The sequence below is a fragment of the Sparus aurata genome, chromosome 18, assembly GCF_900880675.1.
Source record: "Sparus aurata chromosome 18, fSpaAur1.1, whole genome shotgun sequence".
NCBI classification, from domain to species: domain Eukaryota; kingdom Metazoa; phylum Chordata; class Actinopteri; order Spariformes; family Sparidae; genus Sparus; species Sparus aurata.
In genome coordinates, this window is record NC_044204.1 from 760,438 (window position 1) to 778,876 (window position 18,439).

Genomic DNA, 18,439 nt, shown 5'->3' on the forward strand with positions numbered 1-18,439 from the left:
GAGAAAAGTAATGCAGCATTGACTCTGTCCCCTACTTTTAACCATTGTAGACAGGACTGCATGTTATTGATACCGTTATTGTATAGGCATTGCAGAGCAAGGCGTGCTGCCTTGTTCTGCACCAGCTGTAGTTTATTCAGATCTTTTTGGGTAGCTCTTGCCCATACTATCTGACAATAATCCAGATATGAGAGTACAATGCTATTTAAAACAATCTTTGCCGTATTTGCTGTGAGGTATTTCCTACATCGCCTTACCACTGCCAGTGACTTACCCATTTTATGTACAACAGTGTCAATTTGTTTTGACCAAGAGAGCTTGTTATCAAGGAAGATGCCCAGGAGCTTAGTTTCCTCAACTTGCTGTATAGATGTTTTGTTTATAGTAAGGTTCAGTTCTGGCTGTCTCCTGAGAGAGTGGTTTGATCCAAATATAATGCATTTTGTTTTAGCTGTATTAAGTATCAATTTGTTTTGACAAATCCATTTCTCAACTGTATCCAGCCCTCTATTCAAGATGACATTTAGATCATCGGATGTTATTGCTGATGCATACACTGTAGTGTCATCAGCAAACATTGTTAATTTTGCATCTTTCAGTGCAAGAGGTAAATCATTTGTATAGATGGAGTACATAAGCGGACCCAGGCAGCTTCCTTGAGAAATACCACATTCTAAGGACATGCTATCGGAATAATCTCCGTTAAAGAAGACTTTCTGTGATCTATGCTTCAAATAACTTTCCATCCAAGCAACTGCAGATTGTGTAAATCCATAGGTCTCCAACTTTTCGAGGAGGAGCCTATGGTCAATTACATCAAATGCTGCTGTAAAATCTAACAGCCGCACCGCACCACATATCATTTTATTGTCCAAATCTTTGTACCAGTCATCTGTCATTTGAGCTAATGCAGTGCATGTGGAGTGTCCCTTTCTATAAGCATGCTGAAAATCTGTCATCAAATTATTTACAGAAAAGTATTCTTGTATTTGGTCAAATATTGCCCTCTCAAATATCTTACCTATTGCTGGTCATAGGCTTATGGGACGACTGTTAGGGCCACTAAATGATGTTTTCTTATTTTTAGGCAAAGGAATTACTTTTGCCTCTTTCCAGGCCTGTGGAAAGATAGATTGTTTCAGACTGATATTCATTATGTGACATATAGGGTTTGCTATATAGTTACCAGCTATTCTAACAATTTCATCTATTATCAATTCCTGGTTGTTTGTTATTGCATGTTAATTTGATTAATTTCTCAACTGTTTCTGTTTTTAGTTCACTAAATTCAAAATGGCTTAACTTATTTTCCATATATTTTTTTATATTCGTGATGGATAGGCTGTTGTCTGTCCCATGTGATAATTCTTTCCTTAATTTATATATCTTGCTTCTAAAATAGTCATTCAAATGGTTTGCAATTTCTTTGGCTTTAGTGATAAAGGTACCTCCACAGTCTATATAAATTGGTTGCAGTGATGATTTTCGGCCCATTATACTGTTCAAAGTGCTCCAAAGGTTTTTGCTATCATTCTTTGTTTGATTTATCTGTGAGGTATAATATTGCTTCTTTTTCTTTTGATTTAGCTTTGTAACATAGTTCCTCAGTTTACAATATTCCTGTCTATCCTTTATATTACCACTTTTTTGTTCTCTTTCCTTTGCCTTATCACTCAGAGCCATATGATCTTTTAACTCTTTGGTTGTTCAACCCACGGTGCTCTGTGAGTTTTCGCCGTAAGTTTCCTAACAGGGGCATGTTTGTCCATGACTGGTTCAAACTTTTCCAAAATTACAGCTAGTGCTTTATCTGGTTCTTTTTCATCATAAATGGTCGACCAACATATGTTATTGACGTCCTTCAGGAAAGCTTCCTGAGAAAAAACCCTGTATTGACCTTTTGTACACAACTCTTGGCTTAGCTTTAGGCACTTTACTTTTCCTTGCAATTGCCACTACATTATGATCACTACATCCCACTGAGACTGAGAATGCTTTACTATAAAAATCACTTTCATTCAAAAAAATATGGTCGATACAGGATGATGTGTTGTTACCCCTGCTGTTTATATTCAATCTGGTTGGTTGTGTTACCATTTGTTTCAGACAGCATGCATCAGCTACAGTGGTCAGTTGATGTTTTTAAAGGGCATTTGTGGGATAACCAGTCAATATTCATGTCTCCCATAAAAACAACTTCCATGTTCAATTCACACACCTTATCTAGATTCTTACCCATATCATCTAAATAATTACGGTTTGAGCTTGGTGGCCTATAACAGCAGCCCAATAAAATTGATTTAATGTAGGGCAAGTTGATCTGGAGCCACAGTACCTCAATTTCCTTACACATGATATCTTCCCTGATTTTCACTGGAATATGACATTGAACATAACTGGCAACTCCTCCCCCATACACATTTCTGTCCTTTCTGTAAAGATTGTATCCTTCTACTTTCAAAGCATCATCCTCAAATGTCTCATCTAAATGTATTTCAGAAAGAGCAAGTACATGAATATTATTTGAAAACAGCAGATCATCGATTTCATTTACTTTGTTCCTTAAAGGAGAACTTCGGTCGATTTAAACATGCAGCTTCATTGCTCAAGCTACCCTTGACTTGCCAGTACCGAAGACGCGAACAAATTTGGTCCAGCCATTACAGAGCTCCGTGAACGGAGATGTAGCATTGAACGCTAACAGCATGGGGTCAGAACTTTACACTGTGTTTTAAGCGTCTTAACATGCTCCACATCTCACACCAAAAGTTATGCAACATCAGCAGACACCTTAGCACACAGCACTGTAGCGTGTATGACTCAAAATGAATAAAAAAGTAGTTAAAACAGTGTGTTTGTGCAAGCAGCTACTTACATGTTTGTTGACATCCGTGTGTTCCGGTAGCTAGACCAAACTAGCATATCCACCGAGTGTGCACTTAACAGGCTTAACAGGCTATTGTAAGGCTCATGGCTCATGACAGGCTGTAACATGGACATGTACATTATGAACATAAACACGAAAATGCTGGATTACGTTTCCGTCTCTGCCAGTGAGGGAGTAAGTGCACGCTCGACGGATTGACTAGTTTGGTCTAGCTACCGGAAGACGCCAATGTCAACAAACAGGTAAGTAGCTCCTTGCACAAACACACTGTTTTAACTACTTTTTCATTCAGTTTGAGTCATACACGCTACAGTGCTGTGTGCTAAGGTGTCTGCTGATGTTGCATAACTTTTGGTGTGAGATGTGGAGCATGTTAAGACGCTTAAAACACAGTGTAAAGTTCTGACCCCATGCTGTTAGCGTTCAATGCTAAATCTCCGTTCACGGAGCTCTGTAATGGCTGGACCAAATGTTTTCGCGTCTTCGGTACTGGCAAGTCAAGGGTAGCTTGAGCAATGAAGCTGCATGTTTAAATCGACCGAAGTTCTCCTTTAAGCTACAAATATTCAGATGAGCAATTTTCAAACTTTTCTTTGGGAGGAGAGTAGCAATAGACATGAGATATAAGGTGTATGTTTTTCCACACCTTTACTCTCATTAACCATGTGTGTCAATGTTCCTTATTCCTTAATGCCGCTTGTGAATGATGAGTTTATCATACCTTAAGAAAGCAGTGTCCCCACTTTCTCTGGCAGCTTTCATTTTAGGTAGCAGCTCTTTCCTCTTCTGGCGAACTGAGTTAGGATAGTCCTCATTTATAAAAATGTTCGATCCTCTCAGCATTTTTGCTTTGCTCAGGATTGTGTCCCTGTCCTTGATTCTTAAAAGCCTCACCATTACAGGTCGTGGTCGCTGTCTCACATGGGTTCCATCTGCAGCTGTCGATGCTTTTCCAACACGCTGAACTCGATTAATCCCAATGGTGTGGGGATCCAGGTCCAGTTTTTCCTTGAAAAGAGTCAGCACCTTTTCCTCAGAATCTGATCGCCTTTCATTTTCAGACTCAGGGATGCCATCAATCATCACATTGTGACTTCTGGACTGGCCTTCTAGAATGTCTGCTTTGTTGTCTATTGCAATCATTGATTCAGCCAGCTTGTGTATGTCCATTTCATTTGATTTACAGTTGGATGACAGACTGGTGCTGGCAGCTTTCTGGTCATCCACCTCCTTTTGTGTAAACTGGAGGCTGATTCTCAGTTCTTGCACCTCTAGGAAGTACTAAGTTCAGCAGTATATGAATCTTGGACTACTTATGGAAACAATGTTTTTTTTTCTTTCTCACATCGTCCTTTACTTTGAAATCCGGAAGGATACCTTTGTGATACCTTCAGTTTATTACTGGGAATAATGACTGTAAAAGTCTCGTATGTTTCATGGGGGTCTAGAACATGTGTGGTTGGGACTCCTGGGCCTCTGTATCCTCTCATAGGGCCATTGGGCCAGGTATTCTTTAGACAGACAAGCCACTGGGCCAATCGTCACCTCTCTGCTGTGTCTGCAGTTGAGCACTGTGGGCCGAGCCGATGCATGTCTCTCTCCCCGGGCCGGGAGAGTTATCATAAGCCGTTTTTATACAGGGCAGCAAGCCGCCAATTTGGCCGTCCTTTTTGCGGATTTAGGTCCGCGGATTTAGACAGAAGGCGGTAAATTGGGGGTCTGTTTTGGTCCGCCAATTGTCGCCTCGGAGGGTACACTTATTTCCGCCTCCATTGCTGCCTAAATCCGAGACGTAAATGTGCAGGCAACTGCGTCAGATGGGCTGAGGTGTCGATGACCTGCACTGTTGTGTGACCCACAGCCGGGGAGTTTTAAAACCAGGAAACAGCTGATCACAGCAGTCAGTCCATCACTTCACCCGCGAACATCAAGATGAGCAACTGGACAGCCGCTGAGATCCAGGAGATGCTAGCGTCTCTGTAGCTGTTTGGTTGTGTCCGCTTGTTGTTGTAGCGGCAAGCTACGAATGGTCGCTACTTCCAAATTAAATCCCCCTCCGCTAAGAACCCAGTTCTAAACTCCAATGGGGTGCAATGTAAAGCTCTTATTTTGAAGACAAATTTGTTGTCACTGTTCACTGCCCAACTTCATGCTTCACATCATGTCACATGATTACGCCTTCCCCAGTGGCGGCTTTTGGAAAAGGAGGAATATTAACCACAGTATTTAAAGCGACCAGAGATTTTTTTTGTTCCATGTGTCTTTTGGTCATTCGATTTTCCTTTCAGAAACGGGTATTAAAAAACAAAAAACTAGTGGTTATTTGATTTTTATATAAAATATATAAAATTTTATTTTTGTATTTTAAAACAAAAATCAAATAACCATTAGTTTTAAAAAAAAAAAAAAAAACTAGTGGTTATTTGATTTTTATATAAAATATGTAAAATTTTATTTTTTGTATTTTAAAACGAAAATCAAATAACCACTAGTTTTTTGTTTTTTAAGACCCATTTCTGAGAGGAAAATTGAATGACCAAAAGATACACGGACCGAAAATAAACACCAGTTTTCAATGTTTGGTGCATACAGAAAAACACATAAAGAAATATTGACACGTTTTTTTCGTTTTTCGTTTGCCAGATTAAATAAAATAACTGAATGATCAGATGATACACGGACCATACACCAACCAGGTCAATAAAGCTACCTTGAAATTAAATTGAATAAAGCTAACAGACAAATGTTGTGAAGGAAAACTCAGTATTTTATTCTGAAATGTACTGAATCAGAATCAGAATCAGAATAAGAATCAGAATCAGAATCAGAATCAGAAAAAGATTTATTGCCAAGAAGGGTTTCACACCAACGAGGAATTTATCTTGGTGATTAAGGTGCTGTGGTTTTTGGGCTCTCTCCATCAAAAGGTGTCGGCGTGTAGTTTGATGATAAAAGAATTCTGCGGAGGCAAGGCTGGGTGGAATGATAGAGCAATCTTTATTTTAACAGATCTCAAGCCAGCGTCCGATCGAGAAAGTGGCCGCTTTTCTGGTAGTCTCAAATCTATGGCAAAAGCAAGGCCAAAATCAGCCTTCGTTCTTAGGAGATCTACCAAGTGCCACCCTTCCTTCCCTTCCTATGCGAGAGTTTTTAGAGTCCCTTTTCCAGTACACACCCACATCTTCTAATTGGTCCCTTTGGTAAATTATCCAATAGACTAAAAGAGGAGTTGACTTGTCTCCCTGCTCATCTCCCATAACTCATCTAACTTGGCTACGGTCAACTTCAGGTCCTGTGCCCAAAATGACACAAATGGGTTCCCTGGCTTCTACGGGAACATAAACATTTAGGCATCTCCCACCATTTTGCGTGGGGGCCAAACTCAGTTTAGTATTTTATGGCCTGCTAACCTTTAACACACCCCAAGCTGAAGAATAACTCCAGGACCCTTGGAGCTGTGAGTCTCACTTTGCCTACATTTCTTCACTCACATAAGGAGAAACAATTAGTCATTGTTAAATCTAAACTATGTAAACTCAAAGATCAGAATGTGTTGCCATCCAGATACCTGGAAGAGCTATACAGGAATGACAGAAAATAGATTAAAAAATAAAAATAATGGATAGTTAAAAATGACAAAAATTATACAAATTCTGCATTATTGTAATACGTAGATTCAAGGGCGATGATGGATATGAGTGCAAGACTCAGTGTCAGTGGGGGTGGGGGTGGGGGTCCCGGGAACCAGGGGCGAAAATCCCATTTCATAGTTGGGGGGGACAATAAACAGTAAAATTTTAGAGAATAATTCCAGGGGGGGACAAGGAATAAAAGTTGTAACCTTTCTTTTTTACAGCATCTTTTACCGCAATTTGAGGCTTTAGTCTCTCTATCTCTCCAACAGGCAGGCAGAAGACCTTTCTTACCACTGGCTGAGTCCACCTGCACATGTCTAGACTTAAAACAAAATGATTGAAATCAAATTAACATGTACACACGCAATGAATAAACTAATTATCAGGCAAACATCTAAGTTTGTTTATCAGATTTCTCATAATCAGATAACTGCCTTTTTCCAGATGAAAGATATCAGATTATGCTATTTTTTTTTCTCTCTCTCTCTCTCTCTCTCTCTCTCTCTCTCTCTCTCTCTCTCTCGCAGTTTTGCACTCTTGCACAGTCAGCATGTTCAAATCAAATGTTATCAAAAGTAATGATAATTACAATAATTGCATTATACTGTATTAGTCCTTACCCTACCTGTATACAACAACACTAACTTCCACCACAGTCCATTAAATATATTTACAACAGGTAAAAGCTCCAAACAGTCCCAAAACTAAAGGAAATACCTTAAAGAATAATCCAACATAAAACAATTTCTCAAAAATATATATTTATTGTGTTGTCAACAAACATCTGACAACTATGCCACAAAACTGTATGTATTCTAACTCTCTATCTGTAAAACAGTTTTACAGATAGAGAGTTAGAATATATACAGTTTTACAGTTAGAGGGTTAGTGCTCTAGTTGTCCTGTCCTGTCCTCTCCCTGTCCTCTCCTCTCTGTTTGTGACTATCACTATCTGTAGCTTTTAACTTAGCTTAACAGCACTCATAATTGAGTAGGCTTTTGAACAATGCAGGATAAATGTTGCAGACAGCCTGGACCTGGCACTTTTAGTAAATGGTATGTGTGTTGTTGTAACTTATGTAACTATGTCTGTGTGGTATAGACCTCTTACCCCACGCAGCACGGTGTGAGTAGCAGGCTCTGTCCACACGCTGCAGCAGCTGCTAGCTCTGCCCGTTGGAAAGAGTGTGGGGTGGACTCAACCATTTGTAAGAATGGGAGGGGGGGGGGGGACTAAATCTTTAAAGATGTAAACAGTAGAGATGCACCGATCAGGATTTTTGGGGCCGATCACCGAACGCAGTATCTGCCGATCCCGATATTGCCGATTGCCGATCACCGATCACAGCGTCAAATCCATAATTTCTTCTGTATTGTTGTCTTGTGTAACTTTCATATATTTAATTAATGATTCTTCTTAATGATTAAGTATAAAAATTAGGAGATGAGAAAGTATCATGAATTGACCACCGTTTTATTGCAGGCTGAGGCAATGTGCCATATTTCACACTCTAGAGACTCTCTTAGAGACAACTTGGACTCATCTTACATAGAGTAACTGTAGATTACTAGTGGGAATGCATGCAGTCAGGGTGGGAATTTTGTCATTTTAGGGGCAAGTCCATTTGGCCTTCACTTTTTTTTCAGGGGCACCAAGGCCACATGACAGGGCACAAAGGCCACTGGGTAAAATGTGTTGATTTACCTTTCAGACTGATATCATAACATCCTAATTTATAGACATGGATTGTGTATTAAAACATTTTTTTTATTCCAAAATCAAGTTAAAGTTACATTAGAAAGTAGTTTTTGTTAAGTAGGGTTAGGGTGAGGTGGGTTTTGTGACACCTCACTGAATATAAGTGTTATTGAATATTTCTCCCAATAGAAATTCCCCAGAATTATGGCAAAGCACATTTTTTCCAAACAAAAAATTGTAGAATAACCAGCAGGAGACCACTGATGTGTGGAGTGATTTTGGTGACACTACACTCTGAATAATAGTGAAGTTATTGAATTTTTTGTAGTTTCTCTTTTCGGTGTTGCACTTTGTAGACGGTCCCTGCGCCCTAGTCTCACAGCCGGCTGACCATACAGACCAGAGTTAATGTCCAGACGCTCGTTTTGATTAACATACGGTTGTAGCTCGTTGTCTACCTTACTACGGTAGAAAAGAGCCGTCGTTTGTGTTTTAACAAGGTTTCACTTATGACTTATTGATCTGTGAAGTTCGAATCTGTGAATATATTTCCAACTTTACCGGACTAAATCCTACCACATAAGTCAGTTACGTATCATGTCAAAACCGGCTGCGCTCGCTTTCGCACCTGTGCTGTAAGTTTCGTACTTCTGTTTTGAGACGCTGCTGCTGTTTGAGAGGCTGTCACGTGAGATCATCGTGATGATGAGACTCCACCTGCGCGAACGGCGGACTCACTGAAGTTACTGTGAGTGACTACTGTGCACTCAGGTGGCTGTAATTAAAGGCAAGCTCGCTACGCTGACCGGGCCAGGGGCACAGAGGCCACTGTGGCCGATGAGTTTTTTTTTCAAGGGGCATCAAGGCCAAAGTGCGGGGCAACGGCGGCCATGAAATTCCCTCCCTGCATGCAGTTAATGCACTGTCTTTATACTTAAACATCATCTGATCGGCCTGATGTGATCTATTTCGGCATTATCGGCCGATTGCGATCAGTCGCCGATCGATCGGTGCATCTCTAGTAAATAGCACATTATTGCGCGATTATAATGAGCATCGCTTACATTGTGCTTTCAATAAAAATGCTACTGCATTGTTCAACATTTATTAATTGTGTCTCAAATTATTCAAGGGGGGGACAGCTTTACTGGAGGGGGGGACATGTCCCACCTGTCCCCCCCCCCCCGGGATTTCCGCCTATGCCGGGAACCCAACTGCAGAGGGGGAAGTAGGAATTCAAAGAATCAGAAAAATAAGTAATACTCAAGTGAAGTATAAGTACAAAAAACAGTATTCAGAGACTGAAATTGAGTCAATGTATATTTATTTAGACTTGGCTGGACAAAACCTCCACAGACCGCTCTTTTATTATGAAAAGTCTACCCGGAAGTCGTGTTTCCGGGCAGATTCGTTCCAGTCCTCTTTGACAGACAGCAGCAGACATGGCGGAGTACAGCCAGGCGGGTCTCCTGGCGGCTCTGCTCTTCTTCACGGCTCTGACGGTCCGGGACATTTATCTCGGCAGATCGAGCCCGCAGCGCGGTCACCAGCCGGCCGACAGCCCCGGCCTCTCTCCGGACACCCTGCCGGACACAGACCCCGGAAAACAAACCAAGTCCTCCGTGTACACCGGGCCTTTGCTAAAGTTCCAGTACTGGTGAGCACGACGGTGAAGTGCTATCTGTGCTAACAGGCTAACAGTTAGCATAGACAAACAACGCTTGTCTGTTTATTGTGATTTTTAGAAGCAGGTGTCTGACGTCACAAACCCCGTTTTACATCAGAACATTTTATAATGTAGAGACAGAATCCTCGAGCCAGGACTGATCGGAAGTATTGATCTGTTATCAGTGCAGCAGGCAGACACATCATTTAACATCTGGGACGTTTAATAACCGTCTGCTACCTCTGATGCACCTCAGCGCCATAGTTGGTGACGTCACCATCAATTATTTCTCTGGATGTTGGATATTACCTGACCTGCTGGCCATACCTGAGTAGTGTTGTCACGATAACCAAAATTATGACTTCCGTACGATACCTGCCTAAAATATCTCTATACCGATACTGAAACGATACCGCGGCAGAAAGCTAAAACATCATCAAATGTAATGGAATAAAATATTACTTAAAATGCAGGGGTAGACAATAAGGGAAATTTGCCACTGGCCCGGCTTTTGAAGATCACTGTCCCCACCATCGTAACCACTGGCCCAGGAATCGATCCCCATAATAACGAAAAAGAACAATTTGATTTAACAACATTTACTTTAATTCTGCAGTACTGAGGTAAAAACATGCAAATACATAAATCAAAAGTGCAAACAATGCTGCATTACTCAAGCACAATCACATCTCCTGCCTGTATTCATCATAAATATAAAAAACTAGCTAATATAATTTCTATAAAGAAAGTGTTTATCATTAGATTATTAAAGGTTGAATATGTAATATGCTTATTAAAAGCTATATTTTTTCAAAAATAATACATCCACGGGGCGTTTAGAGGGGCGCAGATTAAAAGTAATGCGTTTCCTAGAAAAATTATATTTAGTCTGAAATAAATAATTTAAGAAATTTTGACGGGTTCGACAATGACTTCCTGTTTACATCATACCGGCCAAATAGCGGCCGGCATTGCGGGTTGCCAATTTCGCAACCTCGGCAATGCTCGGCAAAGCTCGGCAAAGTTAGGCTGACACTGGGTAAAATGGCGGAGTCTGCAAGCTCTTCAGAGCCCCAGCGAACCGTTATCTGTCCCAGCAGCTGAGTGACCGGAGAAGAGCACTCAGGTAAAGGATTTCCACGGCATCAAAACACACGCTGAAATAGCGAACTTTCTCCTGGATCGGTAAGCTAACTCGCTTGCTAACTTAGCTAACGTTACCTGTCGGTCAAACTCCTCTGCTATACTTATTTTCATTATATCACGTTGATCCTAGATATGAGAATACTGATCGTGACCCATCGACCTCCACACCCAGTAAACGGAGGAAACGGAGGCGGCTCAATCCTCCTGCCCTGTCCAAACCTGGCAACCCGACCGCTGGAATTACCTTTTTGTTGTCGCGACTACGATCTTGAGACACTAGATGGCGGCATTCAGCTCATATTCCATATTCCACCTTTAAAATAATTGTATCATAATAATTTCAAGTTATTAATAATAATATAATAACAATAATAATTCAAACGCCAATCTACAGTGTGTCACAAATGGGACACATGTGCTTGCAGATCTGCGTTTTCAAGCCTCCATAGTTACACAGCATGCGTTATCATACACTTCTGTTCATAAACTTCAACTTTTCTCTAACTTACTTGTCTGCAAAGGTGGGCATTGCCCTGCATAGTTCGCAATACCCCTCATTCTTTTCCTCGTCATATCCCAGCCAGTTCCAGCGGTCTCGCCACTGAGGCTTGAACTTTCTTGCCCTTTTCTTTTTTGTAATTCCTGTCACTCTCTCTCAACTCCTCTGGTGCCTTTCTTTTCTTTTTGTTTTTTGCCTGGCGTTTGGCCAAGTACTGGGGTTTTTAGAAACATTACTGGTGATGTTGGGAACAGAAACTTCGTGTCAACAGTCAGCAGCAGTGAGCGAGCGGTACGCGGCAAAGAGCGGGCTGTGCAGGTGGTGTGTTTACGTTCCAGGGAGAGCACAGCGCTGGCTGTCTTTGATCGGGATCACGTAACACTATGTGTTAGCGGTAATAACCGAGACAATTTCACAGAAGTCATTGCAAAACACAGTACCACAGGGATTTAATGTGAAATTTGATTTATTTTATTTTTTTTACAAAATATATATTTTTTCAAGGCGTATTTTTCACTGGCCCCACCGGGCCAGTGCTTGGAGCGTCCTGGTGGCCCGGATGGTTTTAAAAGTACGTCCAGGCCACCGGGCCATTTATATTGTCGACCCCTGAAAAGATTTCTTTCTTTTTATTAATTATAACACTTACATTTAAAAAGTCAAAATAAGAATATATCTTTTTGGAAAATATATTTCAGTGTTTCAATACTGTTCATTTGTCTTGTTTGCTCTCAGAGATTATTAAATAACCAGATTTTCCATTAAAAGCTCAGTGCTTGTAGTAGAAAAAAAATAACAGCACATTAACTACAATTTTATTCAACATAAAAATAATGAACATCAATGACATTAACTGTAAGTCTGGCAATTCATATAATAAGATAATACTTTATCCGTTGCACAAAGGGGAAATTTGCAATCTGCATTTCATGTCGATAAAGTTCAAACCCTGGATTATTTAGCCTGCAAAATACATTAGTGCACTAAAATACAGCACAAATGACCCAGACCTGGTGGAGGTCTGTGCTCTAATCGGACCTTTTTCTAATAATAGAAATTACAAAATATATTATAAATTATTGACAAAAATGTACATGCTATGATTATATTACTAGTACTGATTGACTTAAAATAGATAATTAAGTGGTGTTGTTGATCAGCATACTTGTGAATACCAGCGCATGTTATGGTAAAGTTCATGTTACCAGTGTGAACGTTGCGTTTGCATACAGAGATGTGGAACCACATCGGACTGTTAGACGGTTAGCTTTACCCCTGACTGCCTCGTGCAACTCTGATGGTGAAAATAGTTCGCTTGTCACAAAAAAAAAACTTGCCTGACTTACATCCGGTGTAAACGTTGTTTTCAATTCAGATTCTGAGGCTTTTTCACGCCTGGTGAAGTTGTGGATCGCGAGCTCATTAGCAAGGCTTTTATTGGTCTTCTGGGCTCCTGTAGGTGACGTTAGCGTCCTGGTTAGCGCCTATTTTGTATACCAGAACAATGGCCATGCCAAAGCCTACAACAACTACGCCTGAGGAGTTAGAAATCTACACTCCAGACCATCCAAAAAGTAACGTGTGGCGCTACTTTGGGTTCTCAACGGAACAGGGAAAAATCACGACTAAGGACAAAGTGATATGTAAAATATGTAAGACCAAACTCACATACCACGCGACGACCAGCAACTTGAGAGCCCACCTGTAAACACTACATCCAGGCAAGCTGGAAGAGGAGGAGGGGTCTGACTTTTGATAAAAATTTAAAAAACAGTCGTGTGTTTTCTGAAAACATCATTGCCTGCCTATTGACATTGACTGATACACTGCCCTCTGGTGGACAGAACATATACAACTTACTTCCTCTCTTTACGTTCCAGCATCTCCTGAGGTTACAGTAAAGTGTTCCAGGAGTACTCTCGAGCCATCAGCCAGCTGTACCCGGACATCCGCATTGAGGGGGAAAACTACCCCCCGACCCCCTTCAACAGGTGAGCTCTGACATCACGACCCCCTTACACAGGTGAGCTCTGACATCACGACCCCCTTACACAGGTGAGCTCTGACATCACGACCCCCTTACACAGGTGAGCTCTGACATCATGACCCCCTTATTACAGGCGAGCTCTGACATCTCGACTCCCTTACACAGGTGAGCTCTGACATCACGACCCTCTTACTCAGGTGAGCTCTGACATCTCGACCCTCTTACACAGGTGAGCTCTGACATCTCAACCCCCTTACACAGGTGAGCTCATCTGTAGAGAGCACTGTCAAGAAGTCCTCCCCCATCATTTTGTGGGACTGTCACGCAGAAAACACCTTCAGGTCATAATTGGTGTCTGTCCGATCAAAAAAGCAAAAGGATAGTCATGTAACACCTGTGTACGTCCAAACAACACATGCAGCCCCTCTCTGACCTCAGGTATCAACAGGTAAACCCTTTAAATTCTAGAAGGACGCAGTGACCTCACAGTCTGTGCCTGCTATCTAAAGCCGAGGTGTCAATGTGCCAGCCCCTGCGTAAAGTGGGCAGTGGTGTCAATGACCTGCACTGTTATGCAACCCACGGCTGGGGAGTTTTAAAACCAGGAAACAGCTGATCACAGCAGTTAGTTCATCACTTCATCCGCAGACATAAGATGAGCAACTGGACAGCCACTGAGATCCAGGAGATGCCAGCGTCTCCTCAGCCTCTATAGCTGTTTGGTTGTGTCTGCTTGTTGTTGTAGCAGCAAGCTAGGAACGGTCGCTAATTTCACATTAAAAGCCCCCTGCTAAGAACCCAGTTCTAAACTCCAATGAGGTGCAATGTAAAGCTCTTATTTTGAAGACAAATTCGTTGTCACTGTTCCCAGCCCAACTTCATGCTTCACGTCACGTCACATGTTTATGCCTACCCCAGTGGCGGCTTTTGGAAAAGGAGGAATATTATGCCTCCGTTTTAGAAAGACAGGGTGGCCTTTACTTTGTAGCAAATGTGCCGCCTTTTCTATCTAAAAAGGGCCACTGTCAAGAACGATGAGCTATGATCCATTCTGTATCCTCTGGTGACAATGACAGACGATTTACTGATCAGGAGACTCGATTAGTCGAAACCAAAAAGAGAAAAATAGTGTTCACTTGAATTTTGTAGATCAGGAAGATGTGACGGGTCTGCAGGCCGACCTCAATTAGGATTTTATCAATCAGATTTAGCTTTTCAAAAAAACTATTTGTCTTTTTGTTTTCAGTTCAGCACCGCACTGTACGTATTTATCAGCCTCCATCAGTGTGTTTTACCTGCAGCCTCAGACTCACTGCACAGATTTCTACACAGTCAGAACAAGTTGGAGAAGAAGCAGAAGTGGCTTTCCTGCTCATAGTTCAGAAATCCCAGTGGACACGAACTGTCTCCCTCTGGGTGGCTGTGGCTCAGGGGTAAAGCCAGCCTCTTGTTCTCGTAAGTTCGCTGGTTCGATTCCCCTGGTCTGGATGTCAAAGTGTCCTTGGGTTTTGATACTGAACCCCAAACTGCTCCTGAGGTGCTGGTCAGCACCTTGGTATTTTATTTGTTATATTTCTTTAAATTTCAAAATAGCCATGAATATAACCATAAAACATTAAAGATATGGGTTTAAAACTACAATATGTCAGAAATCACAAATGTCGTAACAGCTTGTGTCTCTCCACAGGTGTGTTGGTAACCTGGTCTCCTACCTGAAGCTCCTCTCCATCCTCCTCATCGTCAGTGGTCAGAATCCCTTCATCCTCCTCAGCCTGGACACTCCCCGAGCCTGGACCTGGAGTCAGGACAACAAGGTAACACGTTTACCTGAGGAGGAGGCAGGTGAAGCAGCTCCACCTACTTGAGAGGTTTCTGTGTGTTTCAGTGCTCAGTGAGGAGGTGTCTGTATGAGGTAGGGATGTATATCGTTAGGATTTTATCGATACCGATACCGATACCGATACTCCTTATCGGTACCAATACTTATCGACACTACAACATGTCATTTTGTGTAAAAGAAAATAAAGAATTTACAAGATGGCAAAAGATTCAACCTTTTATTACCACAAGGTAATAATAAAGCTTCAACAGAACAGAAGCTTTGCAATTACAAATACTCCGGAACAGATAACCAGGACTTCTATATCTGGCGGATGCCGGAGCACGACGCAGCAATTCAGCTGAATTTAGCACCGAGCAGACAGGAAGTCAAGTACCGAAATATCAATATAATATCCGGTTACTTTTTAAAATAAATCTCACAAATCTCAAAAAAGAGACAAACACAAGCTCTTCTACCAATCCTTCGGTCGGGAACACTTCCTGTTGTTGTTTTTATGACGCATACCTTTAACTGGTGGGGGTTACCAGACGGCAGACGGCAGAGCAAAACCGGATCGGAGCCGTAACGCAGCGGACAGTATGCAGGGGAAATACAGGGTAAGCAACATCACCAAACACTTGGAGCATAGTATGAAGCTAAAGGAGTGTGGCGTGTTTGATTGCTATAACAAAGCGAATACAGTTAGCAGCCCGGCTAACGCTAAAGACTGCCGCCGTGACAGCGGCACCCAGTTTCGTTTCTGCAACGTCAAGTCACGACCCAATTAGGAGCCGGTACCAAAAAGTACCGGTCCTCGGTATACATCCCTAGTACGAGGAGGACAATAGATTTACTGAACAAAATAAAAGTCTACTCTTTAAATTGATTACTGACAGTAGCAGGACAGTTGATATTTGTTTTAAGTCTAATTCTCCTCTGAAAAGTGTCCCTGAAAGTCAGAATATCTCCCTTCATGCACTCCACAAGTGTCTGTAAAAACCTGCTGACTCATGTTATCCAGCATGACCTATCAGTGTCCACAAAGCTGCTTGTGATGTCACGGAGTGCTTCTTGTGATGTCACGGTCTGCTTCTTGTGATGTCACGGAGTGCTTCTTGTGATGGCACGGAGTGCTTCTTGTGATGTCACGGTCTGCTTCTTGTGATGTCACGGAGTGCTTCTTGTGATGGCACGGAGTGCTTCTTGTGATGGCACAGAATGCTAGGCTTTCTCTGTCTTCAAGTGTTAATTGATGGATGGATGGATTGTTCGTCTTTGTTGTCAGATCTTCTCCTGTCTGATGGCCTTCTTCCTCTGTAACATGATGGAGACTCACTTCCTGTCTACAGGAGCCTTCGAGGTTACTCTGAATGGTGAGTTCTCATTGGTCCAAAACATGACATCACTTTGAGCTCTGATTGGATGAGGATTGGACGAAGTAAAGGACAGAAGGAGGCGGAGGTGGTAATTCCTGGTGCAACAGTGTATTTTGTCCCCTTCTCTGTCAGATGTACCTCTATGGTCGAAGCTTCAGTCGGGCTACGTCCCGAACATCCAGGAGATCTTTCAGATCCTTGACAACCACCTGAAGATGAACCAGGTGGATCCGAGCCTCACCTCATCATAGAGACACACAGGTAGACACAAGCATGCAAGCACACACATATATGCGCACACATAGGTACAAGGGCAGGCACACGCACACACACACACACAGGTGTGAAGCAGCTGAGTTAACTGTATCAGTTTTTATGAAGCTGCACTTGAACACATCACAGCTTGTATAACAGCTTGTATAATAATAGCTTGCGTAACAACCTCCAGCAGATGGCAGAAGTCAGTTACATCATTCAGAAGATTAACTAACATATGTTAAGATGAAGCTGCGTGTTTTCAACACTCAGTCATTCGCTGAGTTGAACAACCAATCAGAGTTGAGACTTTCTCTCACAGTTGAGCCAATTCAATTAGCCAAAAAATTTAAAACAAGGACCAACTAGCGGCACTGACACAGACACTCACTGGATGATGGATTTGACAGCCCGTCGTGTCAGGGGCTTCAACTGTCCCTCTCTCACTTGTGTCTCTCTCTTCAGCCGTGCTGCGTTCAAGTGTCCTGGCTCAGTGGGACGTTCAGCCGCTGGCGTTAATGAAGGTTTGGTCTTAAAGCAGACTCTGCGAGACCCGGCCGGACGTCCCTTGCCACGAAAGGAGCACTCCCTCTGCGTCGGGTCACAGCTCAGCACTACAATACCCATAATGCCTGGACTCCAGTCAGCTGGACTCCAGTCAGCTGGACTCCAGGCTGACTACTGGAATCTCCTGGTTTCTGTTGGTATAGGTTGATTTTATTTATTTAGTCTGATGTTCATAATAAAACTACGGTACAACTGTTAGCTTCATGTTAATTAGCCCCCATCTGGACAGGAGGTGCCAGACAGGAACCAGAATTAATTAATTAAATCTGTTATTTTTAAAGAATGTCAACTTGAGTCTAAAATGTCTGAAATAAAAAATGAAACTCATCAAAACATCAGGAGACTTTTATTGTATAAACAGGAAATGGTCAACTGATAAAAAATGATCAGTTTGTTAAACTGGTCCTGAATTAGATCATTAATATGGTTAACTGGTTTATACAGAGCCCTACTGGTTCTAATTAATAGTATTCTCATGACGAAACACTCCCAAGGGAACGGGGTAAAAATAGTTTCCTGCTGCCCGAGAAGCCCCTGGCTGCAGTACGCAGATCAGGGAGTGGCTCAACGTGGATGGAGTTGAACGTTTGACCCCACCCACTTGCCCCCACATTGAAGCAAATACCTCTGCCCGCGTTTGACACCACCCATTGTGCGGGCGCCATCTGGTGGCGGAGACCAGGCAGCTTATTCTCAAACGTCAATGCTGCACCTATGGACAGAGTGGTGTTAAACCCACATATTGATTGCATATGTAGAATAATGATACAATTCCAAATTCACCTGGATTTCATTTAAATACACAGAGAGCTGATAATTAAGCTGAATGTGTTAAGTGCCACTGTTTGATCAACTTGTCCTGATATGTTACACCTCTGGGTTCAGCTTAAAATTAAATAA

At 42.0% G+C, this 18,439-nt stretch overlaps 1 protein-coding gene across 1 annotated transcript; it reads left to right on the forward strand.

Moving 5' to 3' along the window:
* Positions 1-9,612: 9,612 nt before the first annotated feature.
* selenot2 (selenoprotein T, 2) lies at positions 9,613-17,874 on the forward strand. Its single transcript, XM_030395561.1, has 6 exons — positions 9,613-9,878; positions 13,413-13,523; positions 15,207-15,333; positions 16,627-16,714; positions 16,850-16,978; positions 17,438-17,874. The coding sequence occupies exons 1-5, from the start codon at positions 9,664-9,666 to the stop codon at positions 16,966-16,968; spliced, it is 660 nt and encodes a 219-aa protein (XP_030251421.1). The 5' UTR covers positions 9,613-9,663; the 3' UTR covers positions 16,969-16,978; positions 17,438-17,874.
* The last annotated feature ends 565 nt before the right edge of the window (positions 17,875-18,439 follow it).